We start from the raw sequence: 25457 nt of genomic DNA, 5'->3' as shown, positions 1-25457 counted from the left end.
TGGAGTAGAAGTAAAAGTATTGGAAATTGGAAATTCTCCAGTAAAGTACTAATACCTCAAAATTGTACAGTACTTAAGTAAATGTACTTAGTTACTTTACACCACTGCTTTTCATTATTGCTGTTGACGAGTCCGCTAGGCTAGGCTGCTGTGATGCAGAGGGAGGCTCGTGTAGCGGGCGGCTCCTCTCCGTCTCCGCTCCGCACAGGTCAGCGCTCACCATGGAAACGGGGCTGAGCTGGAGTGAGTCGCTGTGGCTCATGTAATGTGACAGCCAGCTGTAGCGCGCTGCCGTTTGTTCGGCTCGTTTCCTGAATATACAGCGACCCGCAATAACAAGAGGCGTACACATCAACGTTATAGGGACTGACAATGCCTTGCTTGTGTGACTGAGCGCCGTTTGCATGTGTGTGTGTGTGTGTGTGTGTGTGTGTGTGTGTGTGTGTGTGTGTGCGCGCGCCTGTTTACATCTCAGAATGTCTGCTTCAGTGTGTGCTCTCTATGTGCGTCTATGGTTCTGAATCGGTGACGCATATATCGTCCCTGTCGGGTGGAAACCTCATACGTCCAAAACTGTTACTTTTCAGGATTCAAATTCAAAAATGGAAAAAGCAGCAGATCTACAAGCTCAAAACGCGTCGCTTTGCGCCGTGATTCGAGCTTGTGGATCTACTACTTTTGATACTTTCGTGTGACGCTGTGGTATGATCAAGTAGGGAATTAATTGAGCAGTGGTGAGTACATATTAAACTCTGGCATGGAATGTGTTAAACTATCAAAAATAAAGGCAGGGAAAAATTAACGTAAAAAAAAAAGTAAATATGGGTGTCTGTATCAGGTGTGTGTGTGCACGCAGGGGCACGTGCATGTGTGTGTGTGTGCGCACGTACACTGACACTCACTATTCTCTGTCGTCGCTGCTTCTTCCGCAGCCGGATGAACTCCTTGTGTTGCCGGGAGACAAAGTTGACGGCGGCGTACTCCAGCAGCGCTGCGAACACGAACAGCAGGCACACGGCCATCCAGATGTCAATGGCCTTCACGTAGGACACCTGGGGGAGGCAAGGGGACAGGTCAATGGCCTTCACGTAGGACACCTGGGGAGGCAAGGGGACAGGTCAATGGCCTTCACGTAGGACACCTGGAGAGGCAAGGGGACAGGTCAATGGCCTTTACGTAGGACACCTGGAGAGGCAAGGGGACAGGTCAATGGCCTTTATGTAGGACACCTGGAGAGGCAAGGGGACAGGTCAATGGCCTTCACGTAGGACACCTGGAGAGGCAAGGGGACAGGTCAATGGCCTTTACGTAGGACACATGGGGAGGCAAGGGGACAGGTCAATGGCCTTTACGTAGGACACCTGGAGAGGCAAGGGGACAGGTCAATGGCCTTCACGTAGGACACATGGGGAGGCAAGGGGACAGGTCAATGGCCTTTACGTAGCACACCTGGGGAGGCAAGGGGACAGGTCAATGGCCTTTACGTAGGACACCTGGGGAGGCAAGGGGACAGGTCAATGGCCTTTACGTAGGACACCTGGAGAGGCAAGGGGACAGGTCAATGGCCTTTACGTAGGACACCTGGAGAGGCAAGGGGACAGGTCAATGGCCTTCACGTAGGACACCTGGAGAGGCAAGGGGACAGGTCAATGGCCTTTACGTAGGACACCTGGAGAGGCAAGGGGACAGGTCAATGGCCTTTACGTAGGACACCTGGGGAGGCAAGGGGACAGGTCAATGGCCTTCACGTAGGACACCTGGAGAGGCAAGGGGACAGGTCAATGGCCTTTACGTAGGACACCTGGGGAGGCAAGGGGACAGGTCAATGGCCTTTACGTAGGACACCTGGGGAGGCAAGGGGACAGGTCAATGGCCTTTACGTAGGACACCTGGAGAGGCAGGGGACAGGTCAATGGCCTTCACGTACAGCAGGGGTCTTCAATGTTTTCAGGCCAAGGACCCCTTGGCTGAGAGGGAGATAAAGCAGGGACCCCCATTATATATTGTACAAACTATGTTTTCCCCCCCATAGATTTCATAGGCAGCTTCATAGACTTGTGTCACAGCACTATCATGTTGGGTTCATGTTAATGTGTATTTCCAGACATTTAACCATGCACTTAAACAGTACTTAGCAAACCTGACCTTTCACTCTGTACTTAGTCTGCTCTTTTTTTCCCCCTATACCAAACCACTTTGCCGAATATAGCAGATCTGCTATTTTTTGCCTAAAGTTCTCAGAATAGGGATGCTTGGTTGAAGTGGTTAATATAAAAATCACACAAAGATTCGGCGGACCCCTTGTAGTAACTCTGAGGACCCCCTGTTGAAGACCTCTGACGTATAGGACACCTGGGGAGGCACGGGACAGGGAACTGTTCACTGTTGTCTCCATCAATGGTCGATCAATGTAGGCCGATGGTGAATATTAACCCATTCAATCCGTGAACGCATCTCTGTCATTTTAGATTTATTTGGCTGTTCAAGAAAATAGCAGATCTACAAGCTCATAGCGCGGCACCGAGTGCCGTGATATGAGCTTGTAGATCTGCTATTTTTGAATAGCCAAAGAAATCTAAAATGACAGAGATGCGTTCACGGATTGAATGGCTTAATGAGAGAGAGGTGTTGTTGTTCATCCTCTCCGTCCGCTTGCTCCGCCCCCTAGTGTAACGCCCGGGATTTGAATCCCGTGTTTCTCCCGCATGGAAAGCCAACATCTTATCCGTTAGCCTAAAGTGGAATTCCCTATTAGCCCCGGGGGAGATATTGGCCTTTTTAGGTCATCGGGCTGAGGCTGTGAGCCACTATGCTCACACCATGCATGTAATGATGACCTATATCCTTTGGGGAGGGAGGCCTGGTAATTACCCCGAGTCCAGTGGTGGAAAGTAACTAAGTATATTTACTCAAGTACTGTACTTACTACCACTTAAAACCCTATATATGGCTCAGGGCTCCATATATACCAAGGTTATTATAATTAACTGAAACTAACGAAATAACGAAAACTAAAATTGAAAAATACATTTTCGATAACTGAAATAAATAAACTAAAACTATTAGCATTTAAAAATATATAAACGAATACAAAACTAGCAAATCCGCTTTAGAAACGAATTAAAACTAACTGAATTCGGAGTTAGTCTTAATTAGATCTTATTAGATCTGCTATTTTCAAACATTTCAGTCCTTTTACTTTTGGTACTTTAAGTATATTTTTATGCCAATACTTTTGTACTTTTACTTAAGTAACATTTTTAACACAGACCTTTTACTTGTAACAGAGTATTTGTAATATTGGGTTAATATTGTGGTATCGCTACTTTTACTTGAGTAAAATACGTGAGTACTTCTTCCACCACTGATTGCCGGTATGCGATCAAAACTATTGTAACCTTGCTCCATACTAGTACATTTTCTGTTATTATTGTGGGGAAAGCTTTTGTCGAAAATAGCAGATCAACAAGCTCACAACGCCTCACAGCTGTGTAGATCTACATTTGTTGAATCATTTTTTGAGTACTTTTACTTTGGTAATTGGTACTGTATATTTTGATATTTTTGGTATTTTTATTATATTGTGGTATTGATACTTTTACTTAAGTAAAAAAAGAACACACGGAGTAATCCACTACTGAATGAGTCAATGGGATGCGGGCGTTTGACACATAGCCCAGAGAGAGAGAGAGAGAGAGAGAGAGAGAGGTCACAGAAGTCACAGAGCCCAGAGCCAGGGAGAGCCCTCTGCTGGAGCCTGATGGAGAGGAGACACGTCACAGCATATCATGAACGCCTGCTGGCTCTGGGTAGAGAGGACAGAGTATACAGCAACTCGCAATGGGCCTGGTCATCAACAGCGGTGTAAAGTAACTAAGTACATTTACTCAAGTACTGTACTTAAGTACAGTTTTGAGGTACTTTTATTTTACTGGAGTATTTCCAATTTAACAGTACTTTTACTTCTACTTTGTAGATTTCGATTATTATTACAAAACATACAGTAACCACTTCAGCCCTATTTACATTTCGGCCTTTTGAAAATAGCAGATCTACTGTACAAGCTCACAATGCGTCGCATTGCGACACATTGTGAGCTTGTAGATCTGCTATTTTCAAAAGATTTATTTGAAAACTTGTGTGAAGACTTGTGAAATGGGACATGTTGCATAATGGTTACTTTTACTTTGGTACTTTAGGTACATTTTTATACCAATACTTTTCTACTTCAGTCAATTTTTAATTCCAGACTTTTACTTGTAAACAGAGTATTTCTACATTGCAGCAAGTGAAAAATGTGAGTACTTTTTCCACCACTGATCGTCAAGATACTCAAGGGGACCAGTGCCCATGTACCTGTCAAACTACTTCAAAAGACTGAGTGACGACCACGAGCACAACACCAGAGGGAGCTCCACTGATCTCATTCCCCCCAGAATTGGCACAAACATGGGGATGAATTCATTCTACTATTATGCCACCAAAATGTGGAACGCCCTAACCAACAGATGAAGCATAGCGTTAGTTCATGCAGGACACGGAAGTCTTGCACGCCTCAGCTGCAGTGGTGGAAAAAGTACTCAAATGTTTTATTAAAAGTATCAATACTGCAATGTAGAAGTACTCGTTTACAAGTGAAAGTCCAGAATTCAAAATGTACTTGAGTAAAAGTACAAAAGTATTGGCATCAAAATGTACTTAAAGTACCAAAAGTAAAAGTGCGATGCGACGCGTTGTGAGCTTGTAGATCGGCTATTTTCAAATAGCTTATGTATTAAATAGGGCTAAAGTGGTTAATGTATGTCTTATGATATCATAATTTATATCTGCAAAGTAACTAGTAACTACAGTTTTAAAATAATTGTAGTGGAGTAAAAGTACAATATTTGCCTCTGAGTTGTAGTGGAGTAGAAGTAAAAGTATTGGACATTGGAATTACTCAAGTAAAGTACAAATACCTCAAAATTGTACTTAAGTACATAGTACTTGAGTAAATGTACTTAGTTACTTTACACCACTGCTCAGCTGTAATCGGCTGAAGTGAACATCAGCCTATAGCCTCCTATTCCCCATTCACAGCTCTGCTGGTCATTACGTCACACATTCATACTCCAATCACAGCTCACGCCTTAACAAGGAGGTCCCTTTAAATACGGCTTTGCATTCACTAGGGTCTCTGCTTGTCTTGCTGCCTGCTTCACTCCTGCTTATAGCTGCCTCCTCCACCCCAGCCTCCACCTTTTGATCAGAGTCTGGCATATAGGCTCAAATACTTGTGATATTATATCAGCTAATTCACACTAATATGTCAATGTATTGCTTATTGTTTGATATTGTATCCCTATGGGAGGTTTTGCTTAACATTCCCTGGTTTTGCTTAGCATGCTGCTTGGACAAAATTCAGGGAATATCTCCCAGAGCGGAGCCTTTAAGGACCACAATGGAAACAAACCCTCAATCCTTTTATCCTTTTAGCATTGTATAACTATACCTCTGTACTTTTTGCAAACTTGCTAATGAAGTATTCAATCAATCGATGCTGAGTGAGTAACGCGTGGCAGCTGGACCAGCTGGATAGTTCACCCCAAAAATTCATGGATATTTTTTGTTTTTTGTCGCATTCCTAAGCCAATAATTTGATGACCGGCAGCGGTTATGGTAGGAAGAGGTAAAGGAATGGGAATGCGACAAAAAACAAAAAATAGCCATGAATTCAAGTCTCCATGGGGTGACTAATCGATAGAAAAAAAGTATTTTTTTGGGGTGAACTATCCCTTTAATACAATAGTGGTTTGCTGACTGCTACAGATGTGAGGAAATTCCAATACAGAGAAGAGAGGAGGACAAAGCGTGGGGAGCTTCACAGTACAAATGGTTTCTACTCAAAGTGTACATGTATGTGGTGTGACTGTAAGGGGTCATTCAGATTGCTGCGATGCAGACTTGTCGTCACGCATCCGTGACGGGTCGTGTGAGCTTGTAGACGGGGTATTTCCGGCAGTGGTGGTGTAAAGTAACTAAGTACATTTACTCAAGTACTGTACTTAAGTACAATTTTGAGATTTTTTTTTTTACTTTAGTGGTATTTCCAATTTTCAATACTTTGACTTCTACTCCACTACATCTCAGAGGCAAATATTGTACTTTTACTCCACTACAATTATTTGAAAACTTTATTTGCTAGTTACTTTGCAGATATAAATTATTATATTATAAAACATATATACATTAACTACTTTAGCCCTATTCTATACATAGTCTATTTGAAAATAGCCGATCTACAAGCTCACAGCGCGTCATATCGCGACTTGTTGTGAGCTTGTAGATCGGCTATTTTCAAACATTTTAGTACTTTTACTTTTGGTACTTTATATTTTGATGGCAATACTTTTGTACTTTTACTCAAGTAACATTTTGAACACAGACCTTTTGACCTTTTACTTGTAACAGAGTATTTTGTTGCTTTCCACTTTTGCATTTTTTTTCCATAAATCAGTGCTATTGAACACCCTTTACGTCTGTGTGTTGATTAAAAACATATTGAACCAATGAAAAGTATTAAAAAGCGCTTCTGACAAAACCAGCTCCAACTCCATTGGATCCTCAAACTGTCTGCTAAACCAGCTAACTCCAGCAAAGGAGGGTGGAGTTAGCTGGTTTTGCTGACTCCAGGTTCCACCCCCTTTTGACCTCCAACCTCATTGTGAGCTTGGAGGTCCATTCAGCTGTTATTATCAATGATGAAAAAAACCCTCCTAACTCCACTTTTTGTTTAGTTTTTGTCATTTCCTGAAAAAAGAACATTTTGGAGTTAGCTGGTTTCTGCCGTACAGCAGAGATTTGTAATATTGTGGTATTGCTGCTTTTACTTAAGCAAAATATGTGCATACTTCTTCCACCACTGATTTCCGGTACGCGACACAGACAAACTATAAATCGAGCCTAAAAATGGCTTCGTCTCATCGCGGACCTTTTTGCTCTGAGCCAGGCTTAAAGCAAAATGTGAACATCTATTTGTGTTAACCTTTGATGATGTCTCTGTTGGCACTTGGCAGTAAGCAAAATGTATAATGCATGAACGTAGGCTGATAGCATCTCTAGAGGAGTTGCTGTTCTTTCATAAGGCTAGGCCCCGCACTCATCTTGCATTTATTTATGAAGTAGTATAGATTATGATGGATACTACTGTATACTGCTACCCTTTCGTGGCTGTCCATTGGAATATTGAACACACAGGATCTTTATGTATGGATTTCACAGGGCCAACACAAAGCACACTAAATGTAATTGGACTTAATTGTGTGGAATAACTACGGCACATCCTTGCTTGCACACTGAAAGTGGAGCGGTAGCCGATGTATAATGCCCAAAGTAGGGACGCCAGGTTGAATGTGACTAACCCATTAAGACCCGGAAAGCATCTGTCTTTTTAGATTGTAACCACTATAACCATTATCTTATACTTTGGCTATTCAAAAATAGCAGATCTACAAGCGCGCTATGAGCTTGTAGATCTGCAATTTTCTTTTAAATCATGAAAATGTGTGCAAATCTTTGAATATATATATTTTTTAAAGCGAACATTTGTAACTCAAATCTTTGCTTCTGGGGATTCTACAAATGTACATTTTTTTTACACAAAATGATATGTATTTGGCCGCGGACCCCCATCTCAAAATATGTTGTTCCAGGGGAACCCCAGAAGCAAAGATTTTAGTTAAAAATGTTCGCTTAAAAATCTATATATATTCAAAGATTTGCAAAAATGTTCACGGTAAAAAAAAAAAAAGCAGATCTACAAGCTCATATCGCGGCACTCTATGAGCTTGTATATCTGCTATTTTTGAATAGCCATATAAAATAATGGTTGAAGTGGTTAAACAGATGCGTTCCCGGTTTTAATGGGTTAAAAGGTTTTGGAAATTTGCATGTCCTCCTCAGAGGCTCAAACTAATTCCATGCAAAACCTAATGGAAAAGTGTGGAGGCTTGAGTCAGTTCAGCGCTACATTATAGATCACCATTATATAATATCATATATATATGACAGCACTAGGGAGTGAACTTTGCCCTCCGGCAGATTCTGGGCAAAATGCATTAAAACACCTAAAGTAAATTCCGTCTACTTTGCATGAGCGATGATATGATATGCACCACAGCGCAGCACTGATTCCCAGCACAAATAGCTTAGTAAATCCAGCCTATATAGAGCAGTGGTTCTCAAACTTGATCCCCAAAATTGACACTTATTAGCCCGCGGACCCCCATTTGAAAGGACATGCCAGGGACCCCCATAAGAGAAGATTTTTACGGCTCTAGCTAGAGTGTTTTCTAGAGTTTTCAACCATTTTGATTTAAAGGACATTTGACAAGTTTGACATGCATTAGGCTACGGACCCCCATTTAATGGCATTACTTTCTCTGGGACCACAATTTATATTGTAAAATCAATGTTAATTTAACTCTGCGAGTGTACAAATGGAACCAAATGGAGCCGTTAGTTAGTGGTTCCTAACTATCTATCGTTTAGCCTCGGAAACCCATGCCTTTTTTTTTATCCGCCCTTCAAGACCATCGATAGGGCTCGCTCTTTCAGGCTATCTATCGTTTAGATGGGGACCCCCTGGAACTCCCTCAAGGACCCCTGGGGGTCCCCGGACCCCAGTTTGAGAATTCATTTTACGCTCTCAATAGTTAAATATCTATATGGGTCCATTTGGTTACCAACTCTCCATCATTTAGCTGGGGACCACCTGGAACCCCCTCAAGGACCACTGGTTGAGAATCACTGTCATAAACGACACAGAGTCACTATACCTGACAAAATCGCCGGGGGTGGGCAAGTTGCTCAAACCAGCGGTACTACTAACGCTACTCGACCTTTTGAGAACCACTGGTGCAAGGACGCAGAGGGCATTTTAGAACCGAAGGGGACGCATGCACACAAGCGCGCGGAAATTTTCGTTTGTTACTTTTTGGGGGGTTTTGTTACTTTAATTCGGTACAAAAAAATGTACTCCATGAAGTGTCGATGTCGGAGGTTTTTTCTTTTTCTTTTTTCTTCATCCCAAAAGTGGGGGGGGATATCCCCCCCCCCCCCCCCATGGAACTGAGTATGTTCAACCCCCCCCCCCCACTCCTGCGTCCCTGCACTGGTGTAAGCGCATATATAACCTCCTTATAGGGCACCCACCTTGGGCAGCGAGGCCCTGGAGCCCGAGCTCTGGGTGGTCATGGTGAGCACCGTGGTGATGCCCAGGCCCACTCTGGCCGGGGCGGCGTCCATGTTGATCCAGAAGGACACCCAGGAGAGGATGACGATGAGGAGGGAAGGGATGTACATCTGGATCAGGTAGTATCCCATCTGACGCTCCAGGTGGAACTTCACCTCGATGCAGGTGAACTTTCCTGCCGGACAGCAGTTTGGGTGGACAAAGTGCTCATGAGGAAGGCAGTGCGCGCACCAAGGTTATTATAGTTAACGAAACAACGAAAACTAAAATGTAATAAACGTTTTCGTTAACTGAACTAAATAGAAACTAGAATAAAATATTAAAAAAGATAACTGAAGCTGTATTGTGTGTTTACAAAAATAACTAAAACGAACTGAAATTATAGACAAAATGCCCTAAGTTTTTGTTTATTTATAAGGTTTTTGGGATGATATGAATTTATTGATTTCGCTGTACCAAATGTATAAATAAATGCTATATTTTGTAAAGCTTTTTATTACAAAATACTTAGCTTTTCAATCCTGCACCTGACAAATAACCCAAAGTATAAAAAACACTAAAACTAATAAAAACAAACTAAAACTATTTGCATAGAGTCTGCACACCGGGTAATGCTGAAAAAGCTCTGCTGTATTTTTATAGCGTCATCAACGTTTCGATCAATTCAGATCTTCATCAGGACATGTACAAGTACTGCATGTATATGTCCTGATGAAGATCTGAATTGATCGAAACGTTGACGACACAATAAAAACACAGCTTTTTCAGCATTACCCAGTGTGCAGATTCTATTTTCTTTTTGGACAAAGTTCTCAACCCCCCAGTAATTGAGCCAAAGCATTCATACTCCCGGTCAAACATTATTACCTCAACTACAAGTGAAAGTTGCTGAGAAACATTTGCGCTCGAGTTAAAAGTAGCTGGAGCACTCACTTTTAATAATACTGAAGTATTCAAAAGTACATGCTTTTTTTGTGGGATGCACAGTACCTACCTGTGTTGTAGTGTTTGGTGCAGTAGCCCTGGTCCATCTCGTCTTTCAGCACAAACTGGGGGAGGGTGAGGTCGTCGGCCACCTGGACAGGGTTCTCGGACAACCACTCAAAGATCAAGTCGTTCATGGTGTATCCAACTGTAAGAGAGGAGAGAGAGGACAATGGAAAATTAGATGGAGGGAGTGAAGGGGTTATCATAATGACAGGAAGGAAAAGTGTGTCAGAGAGAGAGAGAGAGAGAGAGGAGGGGGGGGGGGGGCGTGATGTGGATGGGTGAGAGAAGAATAGATGTATATAGGGAGTGGAATCAGGGTTGCCAGGTCTGCTTATTATAATTTCCCTGCAATATTTTATTTGAAAATAGCCGATCTACAAGCTCACAACGCGTCGCATCGCGACGCGTTGTGAGCTTGTAGATCTGCTATTTTCAAATAGCTGATGTATATGTTAAAGTGCTCATGTGGCCCATATAGTCGCTTCTTTTGGGCTGGTTTTCCTAGACCTGGTTGCTTGTTTCTCTCACAGAATCTGGCAACACCGAGTGGAATACAGAGATATGTAGGTGATGTAAGAGATCTAGATCCCATGAATATTTCAAGGAATATATTGTCACTGTCAGAAACCTTGTATCTCCATATTTCATCATTTTATGTTTTTTCCATAAATGAATGCCCTGTTTAATACTAGGCTACTACATTATACTTATGCTTATTATACATTTTTTTTAATTATAGATATAGAGCTTTTTTTTTAATGAAAGTTTGATGAAAGTTTGCTGAAAGTGGTTACAATTTAGGCATTTAGCACAACACTCTTATCCAGGGCACTTACAAGTGCAAGATTTGAATAAGCATGAACTCAAGTTTGTAAACAACAAGGTACAGGAAATAGTCACACACTGTAGGTGGAGTTGCAGAGAGAACAATGTAGTGGTTCAGTGTGTGTGTTTTATAAATATTCAACCGATGAAAAGTACTAACAAGAGCTTGTGACTAAATAATAACTACATTGGAACACAGTCCCCCCCCCCCCATTTCCTGAAAAGTAATGGTTTCAGACATGCAAGTTTTCCACCTGATATACAGACAATAATTCTATGTAGCCTACTGTAGCGCATTATACTAAAAACACAGTGGTGTAAGTACATTTACTTGAGTACTGTACTTGATTACAATTTTTAGGTATTTGTACTTTACTTGAGTATTTCCAATTTCCAATGCTTTTACTACATCTCAGATCCAAATATTATACTTTTACTCCACTACATTTATTTGAAAACTTTAGTTAGTTACTTTTAGATTTTGATTATTATTACAAAACATACAGTAACCACTTCAGCCATATATATATTTCGGCCATTCGAAAATAGCTGATCTACAAGCTCTTGTGAGCTTGTAGATCTGCTATTTTCAAAAGATTTTTATCCATTTGAAAACTTGAAATGGGTCATTCTGCGTAATGAGTACTTTCGGTACTTTAAGTACATTTTGATGCCAATACTTTTGTACTTTTACTCAAGTAAATTATTATTATTCCTTACTTTTACTTGTAACAGTATTTCTACATTGCAGTATTGATACTTTTACTTAAGTAAAACATTTGAGTACTTTTTCCACCACTGTAAAAAAACATAGACAATGTTTGGAAAATACCATGGAAAAACTGTCAATTGTGTGGGCCGGTCTGAAGGTCTTTAGCATAAAAATCAGTGTACAACAATACAACGGACAACAGTGATGATGTAATGTCCGTCTGTCCACCTGCCACCTGCCTGACCGTTTGTCACAATAAAAGGTCACCCGCCACGGGCTTCGGAAGTGGCGTTGCGGTAATTTGAAGGTTGCAGGATAAGGGCACACGTGAGGAGCATGTCCATGCCCATGTCTCCACAGCGGGAGGAGATGTTTGTTTGTGCCCACGTTGAGCCGGTGACTTATTGGATACGGGTTTGCCCTTGCACACTGCCCTGCACGTGTTTGCACCCGCTAAAGACCAGTGCAAACGGTGTCATCTGGGCAAGGTTGCGTACAAACGGTAAACAGCTCAGTCAAGTGGACAGACACGGGTGCTTAGGAGGAGGCTGTAATTAACTACCGCGCTCTCACACACATATGAGCCATAGAGTCCAGGATCTACAAGCTCACAACTTGTAGCGATGCGTTGTGAGCTTGTAGATCAGCTATTTTCGATGTAGATGAGGGGGGGGGAGGAGCAGAGCTTATAGAGCCCTGGAGGACTCTGGTCAACTAAGTAAATAGGGTTTAAGTCAGGGGTTCTCAAACGTTTTTATACATGGAATTCATTTCATAGGGGAAACGTTTTGGTGGCCCACACTTGATTTCAAGTACAATTTCAAAGCTGATATAAAGCACATTTAAAAACAAAGCATACATTGGTAGCCTTGGCTAGGAATATTTAATAGAATATATACATTTACAACACGGTGACTCCTGCTGACATCGTGTCTTATCAATGTAGTTTAAGACTAGACAGAAAGTGTTCCTGTACACTTTTTCTTTTTCTTTTTTCTTTATATATTTTAAAGATTTTTCGGGGGCTTTTTATGCCTTTATTTAGAGAGGGATAGGGAAAGAAGGCTGACAGGAAATGGGGAGATAGATGGGGGGGGGGGTGACACGCAGCAAAGGTCTTCGACCCCGCGACACTCTGGCTGGCATTGCAGTCTAGGGTGCCTGGACCGTCACGCTAAATGGAAGCATACAGTATATATAGACCCTCCAGAAAAATGTGGGCAAAAATCCTTGATTATGCGGGCTTAAACTCTTGATTATGCGGGCTAAAATCCTTGATTTTGCGATGAAATATGCGTTGCTTTTTTGCAATTTTATGCGGTGAAATTGCGGGGAGTTGCAAAATATGTGTAAAGTTGTGAAATATGCGGCAATATGCGAAATATGCGAAAAGTTGCGAAATATGTGAAAAGTTGCGAAATATGCGGAAATATGCGAAGCGAATTGCATATTATGCGATGCAATGCGCATATTATGCGATGCGATGTGGCCTTTTTGAAAAAACGTTACCCCCGCATAATTATGCTCCATTTTTCTGATTATGCTGTAAATTCTGCGATCGCATAATCGCATTTTTCTATCTGTTGCTATAATCTTCATAAAAGGGGGAGGAAAAAAACTGACCTAATAGGAAGGATACATTTTTCTTTATTCAGCTGACAATGTGCAACCCCATCATCACCTTCCTGCGACCCCAACCCATAGTTTGAGAACCTCTGGCTTAAGTAACACACACATGGACACACACACACACACACACTACATAAACCAGGGGTCCTCAAAGTGGGTCCGAGGATCCTCGGGGTTCCTTGAGGGGGGTTCTAAAATGGACCCTTAGGGGTCTGCAACTCTGAGAGTATACAAACGGAACCAAATGGACCCTTACGGGTCCATTTGGTTCCGTTTGTATACTCTCAGAGTTATGGGGGTCCTTAATGACACGCCGAACGCCCAATCTCCTTGTTCGTTTCGCCACACCGCTCCAAAGCCCCGTCTTTGATTCTAACTCGCCTCTCTGTTCCCCTTCTATTCCTATTCCCTCTTACAGCCCGCCTGATTACAGGTGCATTAAAAATGCATCCATATGCAATAACAATGCAGAATTCTTGACACATCTGAATAATGCTGATGTCGGGCCCGGGGGGCCCCTTGGGGCCAGAATTACAACGCCATCAATTATTCAAGAATATTACCCCTCTTTCCTCTTACTACACCCACCCACCCCACCCCCGCCTGAAAGATGACACCGCTGAGAAACACACTTATCTCGCTCCTGAGGAGAGTTCCGCCGTCGTCCATGCATCCTTCTCTAACAAGTGAGGGGAATACCAATGTTTTTTTTTTACTAAACTAATGAAACGGTCCCCATCGCCTCCCCGCCCTTTCCACAGCTTAGAGGAGTAGAAACCGTAATTCACACAGTACTACTCGTGGTACACTATAAAAACTTAATTTGCGAGGCAAATCATTTGGCCGCAAATAGGATAATGACTCGAAGTGGTGTTGAATGTCTTTTTCTTTTGTATGTGTTCAAATGCCTGTTCACGAGATGAATGTTATAGCGTCTGAAACGCGTGGCCGTATAGTCGTTGCACTTGGCTGTCGTCTTGCTAGTGTATTCACTTATTATGAGTCAAGTTATAAAGCGGATTTGGGTCAAGTGAACACTGGTGGCTCAAAGTCAATGTGAAGTGGGATAAACTGCACATACTGTTGCTTTGATGTGTCACAATAATGCAAAAGAAATCCTATGGTTAGGTCTATTTATATCCATATAAGCCCATGGCATAATAGGCTAGAAAAGAACATTGTCCTTGACTCTTACAGACCCCAAAGACCTCACCCCCCCCCCCCCCTCCTAGCCTTCCTCTCTCTGCTTCTCCTCATGTTGAGTGGACAGTGTTGGCACTGATACAGCGTTAGCTGTAAAATCTATAATGTGCTCTTAATGTCCACACACAGCCAAGGTGATCCCACCCTTGGGTGGTGCGCTAACCCTCGTCAAAACGGGGTCAGGTAGCTCCACTGCGCCTTTAATCGGAAATGATTGGGTTTACTTTAATAGCGGTGTCAGATAGTAAACTAATCCCTTCCTCTTCGCTACCTTTAAGCACACCTCTGGTTGCCACAAAGTCTCCTCTCCTCTCATAAACATTAACCACATGAACCCTAGCATCCCTATTCTGGGCACGTCATAATGGGCGAACATTCGTTAGGCCAAAATGGCCGATCTACATGCTCAAAACGTAGCGCTTTGCGATGTGAGCTTGTAACTTGGCTATTTTCGGAGAAGAGATGTGGTGTAGAGGGGAAAAAGAAGGGAACCAAGTATTGACCCCTTGGGGGTATATAGGGTAAGTGGTAAAAAAAAGAATTATATGCAAAAAAAATTGCATCTTGTGAGGAAATGCATAAGAAGTGCTAAGCCAAAGTACCATACAGTATGTCATGTGTTTCTGTTGTGGCATACAGTAAGTAAACCTATCGCCACTATCCTTTGGAAACCTAGTATGTTCAAAACTGTTACTTTTCAGGAAATGGAAAAAACATTACCTGTGTTCCAATCCATCCAATGTAGTTATTATTTAGTCACACAAGCTCTCTTGTTAACACTTTTAATTGTTAAATAATATTGATCGCTATTATGAGCATGTCATTGTAGGTGAACAATTTCAAAACTATTCAAGAGCGAAAACCGCAGTTCACATGATTATTTTGGGGGGTCCGCAGTTCAAATATTATTACTTTGGGGGGCTTTCTGGGGGGTCCCCAGTTCACATATGATTATTTTGGGGGGTCCCCAGTTCACATATGATTATTTTGGGGGGTCCCCAGTTCACATATGATTATTTTGGAGGGTCACAGTCTGAAAAGGTTGAGAACCACTCCTCTACACAATGCTTCCTACTATATGGAAACAGACTAAATAGAGATATCACCATCCAACTAGACGTTATTTATTCGCGTCAAATGCTGTCGTCAAATGCTGATGTCCTCCATAGAGTGTGTATGTTCGATCTGGTTCCCCCGTTTGCTAGACTTAAGTTCTTTTGTATCCATGAGGTGGAATGAAGTCACCTCAAGGCACCACGCAGCAGGGTCACACAATAAAAGGGACACAAAATGAAAGTTTTATTATTTATGTCCTGGAAATTGGTTCCATGAGGGCAGATGCTATCCACGCTAAAGGGCAAGGGGGGGTGAATGGACTCCTTAAGATGTGTTTTTTTCTTCCCATAACATTTTATTGATGTAATAAGCAAGAACGTGTTACGAAAGCTTCAGAAACTTTGTGTCTCCATATTTCATCTTTTTATGTTTTTTTATTTTAACGAATGCCCTATTTCATACTTTGTCGCATGACAGTGTTGCGCAAAAGTAGCCGAAAATAGCCGATCTTCCAGCTCATATCGCATTCTGATACCTTGACACCTTCATGTTAATGTGTATTCTCAGTTTAAACCCCTTAGCCCTTAAACTTGACCTTTCACTCTGTACTTAGTCTGCTCTTTTTTCCCCTCAACAACCAAACCTCTATGCCGAAAATAGCAGACCTACAAGCTCACAACGCTTCTCTCTGAGCGAGGCGTTGTGAGCTTGTAGGTCTGCTATTTTTGGTTAAGTTCTCCTCAGAATAAGGATGCTGGGGTTGAAGTGGTAAATGTAAAAATCCTATCACACACACGATTTGGCGCCCCCCCCCCCGTAGTAACTCTGAGGACCCCCTGTTGAAGACCCCTGCGTGTATAGATAGATTAGACACCACAAGATAGACACACAGACAAAGACAGAACCTCTTACACTGTTAGACAGCTACTGTAGACTCCAGCAGAGCCACAGCGTAAAAAATAGAAACCTTTATGTTCCTAATTATAAACCCAACCATGTCACAACTTCATGGCAGTTCAACTTTACGTATATAGCTCTAGGAATGGAATTATGGCAGAGTTAGCACTTGATAAAGTATGAACCCCTAGAGAGAGAGAGGAGAGGATGGAGGGGATGAAAGGAGATGAAAATAAGATCAAGGTGGGAAGGAAAAAGAAGAAAAAGACTCACAGCTTTCAAGCTGCATTGTACAGGTCTGAATGTCCATGGGGAAATTCTTCAAGTCCATAGGGCAGGACAGGATGAGAGTCAGCCTGAGATAGACAGAATGAAAGACAGAAGGGCAGCCATAGGTGAAGGGGGGGAAAAAAGGCCACAAGGCAGGTTTGAGGTATAAGCAACAAAACACGGGGAGAAATTATAATCGAGGCCAACGGGACAGATGGAATTAACAACAGAGGGAATTTGCAGAGCAGAGATGTCCTTTGTGACATGCTTTAAAGGGGCTGTAAGTGATATGTTTTATGTAATTGTTTTATGTAAACCAAAAAAAAAAAAAAAGTTCTATATTCTGATAGTAATCATTGCTATAAAGTGCTTGTTCGGTAACAGTCAGGGGTCTCCACGTCTCTCCAGCTCTTCTAAACAGAAATATACTTATATATCAGGAGAGAGAATTTTAAAAGTGTTCCACTTCAAATTGTGTCTGCTCGTAATATTATTTTGTTTTATCACGTCCAATTTCAATATCCTGTATGAGTTCTCTCTCCTGATAAAGTTGGTGTCCTGACCTGAAAATGTATTTTCTGTCGTGAAGACCCCCTGACTACTGAACAAACGCTCTGTATAACCATATAGTTATTTAACACGTATTTTAGCAAACAAATATCACTTACACCCCATTTATTAATAGCAACCAGATTCACATTGTACAGTGCAATAAAGTTGGGAAAACATCAAGCAGATTGAGTTATCCTCTTTTATAAGAAAAAAAAAGAAAGGAAAAAAAGGTAGATTGGGAGGTATAGGGCATAGCAGTGGCGGCCATTTTATGGTGCCACAGATAGGAAACCCCGTTCATTTTTCCCCATAAAGATTTCAGAAAATATTTATAAATTATTTTAAGTCCGGAATCAAGCCATCCAGGCTCCTGGTGGAATCGGAACCATAAAACATTTGATTCTGTGTCAAAACATATTTAATTATATTATATACTAGTTTATAAACTTTTTTTTTTGACACAGAATCAAATGTTTTATGCCATTTAGTTAACACGGCTCCCCCACAGTAACGGCAGACTAATTGGTGGAGACGTCCCTCCTTTTTATTTATTGCAGTGCCAACGCATTAAGCCTTCAAGCGGCCTCAGGGAAGAGAGGCAGCTATTACAGAGTTTGGGTAAGAAGAAAGCTATGTAATTACCTGCTGTAATGCATCACCCACAGGCCATCGCCAGAGCCACCACAGTGCTATACTCACAGGCACCCAGCTCTATACTGTGCTATCCAGAAACCTTGTATCTCCAAATGTCATCTTTGTACGTTATTTCTTTCATAAATTAACCACTTAAGCACCATATGGTTGAGTGGGAGTCTCTTGGGGCTCTTTATACTGGCGTCTTTTCTTTTCTGTTTTCTGTTATTGTGGGGAAAGCTTTCGCAGGAAAATAGCCGATCGACAAGCTCGCAACGCGTTGCGAGCTTGTCGATCTGCTATTTTCCTGCGAAAGCTTTCCCCGCAATACCAGATGCTGGGGTTTAAGTGGTTACGGCCCTATTTTGTACTTCATCGCGTGAAAATAGCCGATCTACAAGCTCACAATGCGTCCCTAAAATGTGAAACATTGTGAGCTTGTAGATCGGCTATTTCTGGTCATTTTGAACATTTTCGAAGATCTTCCCTTTGAAACCTTTTGATACGTTCCGCCTGCATATGACATGCCCAAAATAGGGATACCAGGTTTTAAATGAGGTGTAAGTGATATATTTTTTGTTAAAATACGTGTTAAATAGCTCTGATGAACTCTTTAATGAACAGAACATGCATTTTCAGGTCGGGATACCAATTTCATCCAACCAGGAGACAGACCTCATACAGGATATTAAAAAGTGGAATAGGAAATGATGAAAGAAAGAAATGAGCAGACAGAATTGGAACTGCAACACAACAGCCAACACTATAACATTTAAGCTGCTAAATGGGTACTCTCTCCCGATTGGCTGAAATTGGCACCCCACCTGAAAATTTGTTTACTGTTCATTAACACATCGACCGCCAGAGGTTAATCTCATAATGTACTCACCAGTGCCAAGGTGTTTTTGTTGTTTTTTAGTTTTTTTCATGTCGCCATAGATCGTGTTAAAATCCTTAAGATTGAGCAGTACAGTCTGTTTACATCCGCGACATCTCAACGTATCTCCCAGTGAAATCCACGTGTCAAACGGGGCATCCATGTTGTAGTTAGAGCGGATTACGTTAAACAGTGAAATGCGAGGAGAAAAAACTACAGGAAAAGAATTGAGTTTCAGTTTCGTCTGTAGAACGAGGGCGGACGTGATCGTCAAAACCGGATCCCAAATAATTCTATTTCCGGTCATCAAACCGGAAACGGAAGTGGATCAAAAAAATTCCGAAAGTGAACCCGGACATTCTTAGCGCGAAAAGACCGCGGACCGTAGGGCTACGGTCTCGGCGCTTAACAGTTGGATTTAACGGACCGTAGGACTACGTTCTTGGCGGTTAATGTGTTAAAGAGCTGGAGAGACGGGGGGGAGACCCCTGTTACTAAACAAACACGTTTAGCACTTTTTGTTTTAACCCACTAAGACCTGAAGCCGATTCTACACAGTTTTCTGAAAATCATATGTTTCTACATCAGTGGTGCTCAATCTTTTTCATGTCAAGGACCCCCAAAATTATGTATTTGGCCGCGGACCCCCATCGCAAAATATTTTGTTCCAGGGACCCCCCAGAAGCAACGATTTGAGTTACAAATGTTCGCTGTAAAAATATATAATATTCAAAGATTTGCACACATTTTCATGATTTTTCAAAAATAGCAGATCTACAAGCTCATAGCGCGGCACTCGGTGCCGCGCTATGAGCTTGTATATCTGCTATTTTTGAATAGCCCAAGTGTAAAATATTGCTTTTTAGCTCAAATAAAAAAATTAGGTTCCAGGTCTCAATGGGTTAACCGAAAAATATCACTTACCCTACCTTTAAGTGTCTCTGCTGTGGGTTTTATAAGTATCTAACCGATGAAAAGTAACACGCTTGTGACTATAACTGTACTGTACATCCACTGGAACACGTAATTTTTTCCCAATTTCCTGAAAAGCAACGGGTGGACATACAAGGTCTCCGCCCGACAACGACACTATATGCTAATGTATGTGACATGTTTCCCTTATAGCCAGCGAGGAGCAGACCACAAATACCCCGATGAATAAATCACAAGAAGAGGCTAAAGTGCTCCAATGTGTAAACACGGGGGCAGAGAGACCTATGAGCCCACTTGAGACCTTCACTGGCTTCCGGTTAAACAAGGAATCCACTTCAAAATACTACTCCCCACCAGTGGTGTAAAGTAACTAAGTACATTTACTCAAGAACTGTACTTTTAAGTAAAATTTTGAGGTATTTTTAACTTTGCTGGAGTATTTCCAATTTTCTGTACTTTTACTTCTACTCCACTACATCTCAAAGGCAAACATTATACTTTTACTCCAGTACAATTAAACTACTAGTTACTTTTAGATTATTATTACAAAACATACATTAGTTACCCACTTCAACCCTATATACATTTCGGCCATTTGACAATATCAGATCTACAAGCTCACAATGCGTCGCGTTGTGACGCATTGTGAGCTTGTAGATTGTCTTATTTTCTAACGATTGTTAGACATTATATACATTTGAAAACTTGTGAAATGGGACATTCTGCATAATGAGTACTTTCTACTTTTGGTACTTTAAGTTCATTTTGATACCAATACTTTTGTAATTTTACTCAAGTAAATCTTGAATCCCAGACTTTTACTTGTAACAGAGTATTCCTACATTGCAGTACTGTCTATATATACCAGTACCAGTACTTTTTCCACCACTGCTCACCACCTATATAAGACACTGAACAATCTGGCTACCTCTTCGACCTCCTCAAACGTCATGTCCCCTCCCACTCCCTCAGTCCCTCCCCCAAACTCCTTGAGGTCCCCAGGACCAAGTACTGGACCTACTGGGCGATTGGGCTTTTTTTTGCCTTTGCTGCCCCAACCCTGTGGAACGCACTCCCCAATACTCTCAGAGAGGCCCCCACCCTCCAAACCTTCAAAACCGATCTCAAAACCCACCTCTTCAATATGACTTTCCCCAGCTATCTGCACACCTCCCTGTCTCACCATTCCACTGTTTTTTTAAAATGTTTTATTTATTATTATTATCATAGTTTCAACAATCAAAGACAGGGGAAAAAATGCTTTGCATTCCATAAACCATGTTGCGGATTATGTCATATTGTTTGATCAAAGCAGAAGTTGAAACACATGCCCCCTTACTCATGCACCCCTGAAGCCCTTAGAGCTGCAACATCTCTGGCGTGCATCTCTTTTGTATTTTTTTTGTTTTGATACAGGAATAAAAAAAAAACATGGATATGGAATACACAGCAACATTGTTTGTTACTCCAATGGTTGTATGGACCAATAGCTCCTCTTAACCCCATTAAGACCTGGAACACATCTGTGTCACTTTAGATTTCTTTGGCTATTCAAAAATAGCAGATATACAAGCTCATAGCGCGGCACCGAGTGCCGCGCTATGAGCTTGTAGATCTGCTATTTTTGAAAAATCATGATATTTTTATGATAGATTTTTTTTTTAAACTGTTAGGATTTTTTACGATTTTTAAGAATCGCCTCAGGTCTTAATGGGTTAAAGGAGTAGTTCATAATTTTTTGTTATTTGTTATTTGTTATTTTGTAATTGATAGAAAATAAGATTTTTTTTTGGGGTGAACTATTCCTTTAACTGTGTGATTGTCACCTTTTGTGGTTGTTGGCAACTAACGATCACGATCTCCGTTTAGCGTAGATCAGCAGAACCGATGGTGTTGCGTGCTGGAATTAGCAAACTCCCTCTTGTTCAAGGGAGCTACTGTACATTCACCCCCAACCCCCCCTTTGACATGCTCCCATGCCACGAGGAAGCCGGGTTGGAATCCAGGGGGTTACAGTATATTGGTTCCATGATCCGGATCAGGGTTCCCAATCAGGGGGAGGCCAGAGGGGGGGTGAATGTAATGGAGTAGTCCTGCCAGCTCTAATATCTCCCCTGGAAAAAGGGGGGTGGATTCCCCTTTGAATGAGCGGTACATGTTTGGCTTCCCATGCGGGATTAAATCCTTTGTGTTAAGGTCCTTAATCACCGGGGGCAATCATTATAGATCAGCTTATAGATCTGCTATTTTCACTACTTTAACTCATTCAGTGCCACTGGACGTCTAAGACGTCTGTTTTAACATAAGCCCTGAGTGGCACTGGACGTCTAAGACGTAAAAAAAAAGAGAAAAAGAATCACATTTTTTCCTTTTCTTTTTTTTGGAAAAAAAATTTCAGAACCCGAGATATCATGATTTGAAAATATTCTGCTCCATTCACTCTTTGTTTAACTTCTTACTGAAAAAGGCTGTATCTCGGCTCCTAAGCACTTTTTTTTTACAATGAATTTTGGCTGTAGCACTCAGAGCCAAACTGCCATAAATAAGCCGGGCACTGAATGAGTATTGATGAAAAGTTGAGTTTTTTACTTTTATAAATATTTTTGAAATAATATATATATATTTTTTACATGTATGAAACGGGGGGAAAAAATGTTGGGTCCTGACCCATTGTTTGGTAACCAGTGCCCTACCTGATGCTGTACAGGACGCTGCCATCTTGGAAGATTCTTAGCAGTTTGTTGTCAGTGGTGACCTCGTGGAAGTTGGCCCCTTTCTCGTTGGCGAAGAACAGATCGGGTTTCCAGATGGAGTCCAACATGGAGGGGTCCAGATCCAGAGAGTCATCTGGGTATTCACTGTACGCCAGACGGGGATCGTTCCAGTTTTGCCGTAGGAACACGTTGAGCCTGTAGTCCTGTGTAATTAATTAATAGAGAGAATGCAATCACTGGTGGTGGAATCAGTGGTGGAAAAAGTACAAGACCCACTGGGGGGGGGTTTGGGGGTAGTACGGAATTAAAATACGGCGGTAGGAGGTGTCTGCCCAACAGTACATGCAATGTGGCCCTCTGTAGTGAGTGTGGAAATATAGTGGCCCTCTCCATCATCAAAGTTGTAGATCCGCCCCTGTTGTAAATGTAACTAAACGAGGTTGTATGTGTATATCAACAATGACAAAACCACTCCAATGTATGCCATATTATGCATTTTACTCTAGTTAGAAATGAGTCATAATGAGTCATTTCTGGAGTTGTTATTGTTAGAGTGCGTGACTTGAATCTCGCGGGAGGCCAACAACGAATCTAAGGCGTGTCCACCACATTTATCACAATAAAAGCAACAAAGCTCACAATTGCATCATTAGTGTCATCTGTGTCCGGGCGGAACTGACCGGAGGTCTGGCCCTGCGGGCCTCGTCACCACAACCTTTTAACTGCTCTCTGCTACATTGTGCTGACCCAGCACCAACAACAACCCCCTAAAAGCCACACTTCACGGCAGCCATATTTTCACCCCACCTCCCCCCGCCCCCATCCTCCTCTCTTTGCCTGCCTGCCTTCTCCCGCCCGTTTCATTCATTTTCTCAATTCTTCATTTTAATTGCAGAGCGGACAGTTCATTATAAGCACGTCAGTGACCCGTCGGTGTGGCCGAAGGGTTGTTCTAATACGCTCCAGACGACAAGAGGAAAAGAGGGAAGGCAACCGCTCCATTACTGTGAGGGAATTAACAAGGAAGTGGGCGGGAGAGGTGATGCTGGGGGTGTCTGGGAACCTTCATTTATAAGTAATGTGAAAAAATATATAACGATGTAGCTGTCAGGAAAAGAAAGTGTCATCTCAATGCAAGAGCAAGCATGTGTACTGAAGGAGAGGTGTTTAAAAACATATTCCATCATTTCTATCAGAATTCATCAAAAGGCTGGTCTTACCATGGTGGTTTCTGTGATGGACCCAAAGCTGTTGATGAAGATGTTGCAAGTGACATTCACAGGTGGACCTGTTGGGTTGAAGAAACGGCAATAAAAAAGGACATTACCCATCTTGAGACATCACTCGAGGATGGACATGCGTATTGAGGATATTCTTTGGAGTCTTTGAATGGCACCGATTAGATTCTTAGTAGTTTAACAGGAAGTAAAGTACACAGGAGATTTTAGTTTTTCACACCAACATATTAAGCTGGCACACCATACCCATTCACAACACCACCCCAAGGACCCCTGGGGGTCAGCGGACCTCATTTTGAGAACCACTGCCCTAGAAGTTGGGTTTTATTCAAGGTTAAAACAACAAAATATGTAGTTTTTAATAAATTACAAATGTAAAAAATAAAGGAAATTATAGGGAGGGAGAGCTAGAGAGACAGCCTATTTCACCCATACAATAACCCGGCCAGTGCTGGGCACCAGAACCTGAACGTGCTGCGAAGCAACGCGTCAATGCAATAATGCCTGCAACGGCAGGTAAGCTGATAATGTGGCGTTTCGCACTGCGTTTTCTGCTTGCATGTAAATGAAAGTCTTGAGAAAGGCCTTTGGGATCGAAACATCGACCTTTTTTAATAAATCAATACAGAGGTGTTTCTTTTGGAATTGGATCTTTGGGGATTTGATTCCCTGCTCGCTCCTCCTGAAAACAAGTGTGTGTGTGTGTGTGTGTGTGTGTGTGTGTGTGTGTGTGTGTGTGTGTGTGTGTGTGTGTGTGTGTGTGTGTGTGTGTGTGTGTGTGTGTGTGTGTGTGTGTGTGTGTGTGTGTGTGTGTGTGTGTGTGTGTTGGCTTCTACTTATCAAAGAAGTTGTTTACCCAAATCTCTGCCAACATAACTGCCTCAAACTCTTACATTTAGAGCTTCATCCCAGAAGTTTTATTTTGCCTTTTTTGGTTCCAAGTAATTGTACAAAACAGACAGAACTGAGAAACCAGACAGGATGGAAGCGGAGCAGACGGAAACACTTTTAGAAATGTGATGAGTTGCGGGCGTTCATACACAATAAAATCCTCAGTATGGGTCCATTTGGTTACATTTTGTACATTCTCCCCGATGCACTCAATGTGATTTTCTACATGCCTTCCCTTGATGGATAGCATACCTTTGAAGTTGGGTCTGATTCGGGCATCGTATCCGGACGTTCTTCCCATGAGCTTGTCCAGGAAGTCAGAAGGCGACAGCTGTGGGCCAGCCCTACTGGGGGGCTTTATCTCCTCTTTACAGGAGCTCAGTCTGATACCACCCAGGGAGAGAGAGAGAGAGAGAGAGAGACAATAATAGATACAATTTATATAGCACTTTTCTAGATACTCAAAGTCGCTTTACAGAAAACAATATAAGGGGAAAGGGAAAAGGGATTGAAGAAAACAGAGCAGAAGATAGATGAGTGACAGAGATGGAGAGTGTAGGGGAGAGATAGAGAGAGAGAGAGAGAGAGAGAGGGAGGGAGATTAAAAAGGAGGAGAGGGTAAGGAGATAGACAGTGAAACTACTGAGTCAACAGCAAAAGGAAGAAGAGAAAAAAAACAAATTAAACACCCGCAATGCATGAGGATGAGAAACATTAGGATTGAATGTCTCTTGCCTCAGCTGGCAACCTAAAAGCTCATCTATTTCCCATCATGCCTTGAGACATATTGTGCTTGTTAGGGCTC

General features: G+C 42.0%; 1 protein-coding gene across 1 annotated transcript in view; it reads right to left on the bottom strand.

Annotated features, from left to right (window-relative positions):
* glra4a (glycine receptor, alpha 4a) overlaps positions 1 to 25457 on the bottom strand; it is a 71525-nt gene that overhangs the window by 6146 nt on the left and 39922 nt on the right. Inside the window, exons 2-8 of the mRNA XM_080415845.1 lie at positions 24905 to 25035; positions 23744 to 23811; positions 22503 to 22726; positions 16818 to 16900; positions 10227 to 10364; positions 9193 to 9407; positions 903 to 1052 (exon numbers count right to left, since the gene is read on the bottom strand). Coding sequence (XP_080271971.1) covers positions 903 to 1052; positions 9193 to 9407; positions 10227 to 10364; positions 16818 to 16900; positions 22503 to 22726; positions 23744 to 23811; positions 24905 to 25035 — 1009 coding nt within the window. The remainder of the gene's footprint in view (positions 1 to 902; positions 1053 to 9192; positions 9408 to 10226; positions 10365 to 16817; positions 16901 to 22502; positions 22727 to 23743; positions 23812 to 24904; positions 25036 to 25457) is intronic.

This window comes from Gymnoscopelus braueri, assembly GCF_963280865.1.
Source record: "Gymnoscopelus braueri genome assembly, chromosome: 20".
NCBI lineage: Eukaryota > Metazoa > Chordata > Actinopteri > Myctophiformes > Myctophidae > Gymnoscopelus > Gymnoscopelus braueri.
This window is presented reverse-complemented; position numbering and strand designations above follow the sequence as displayed.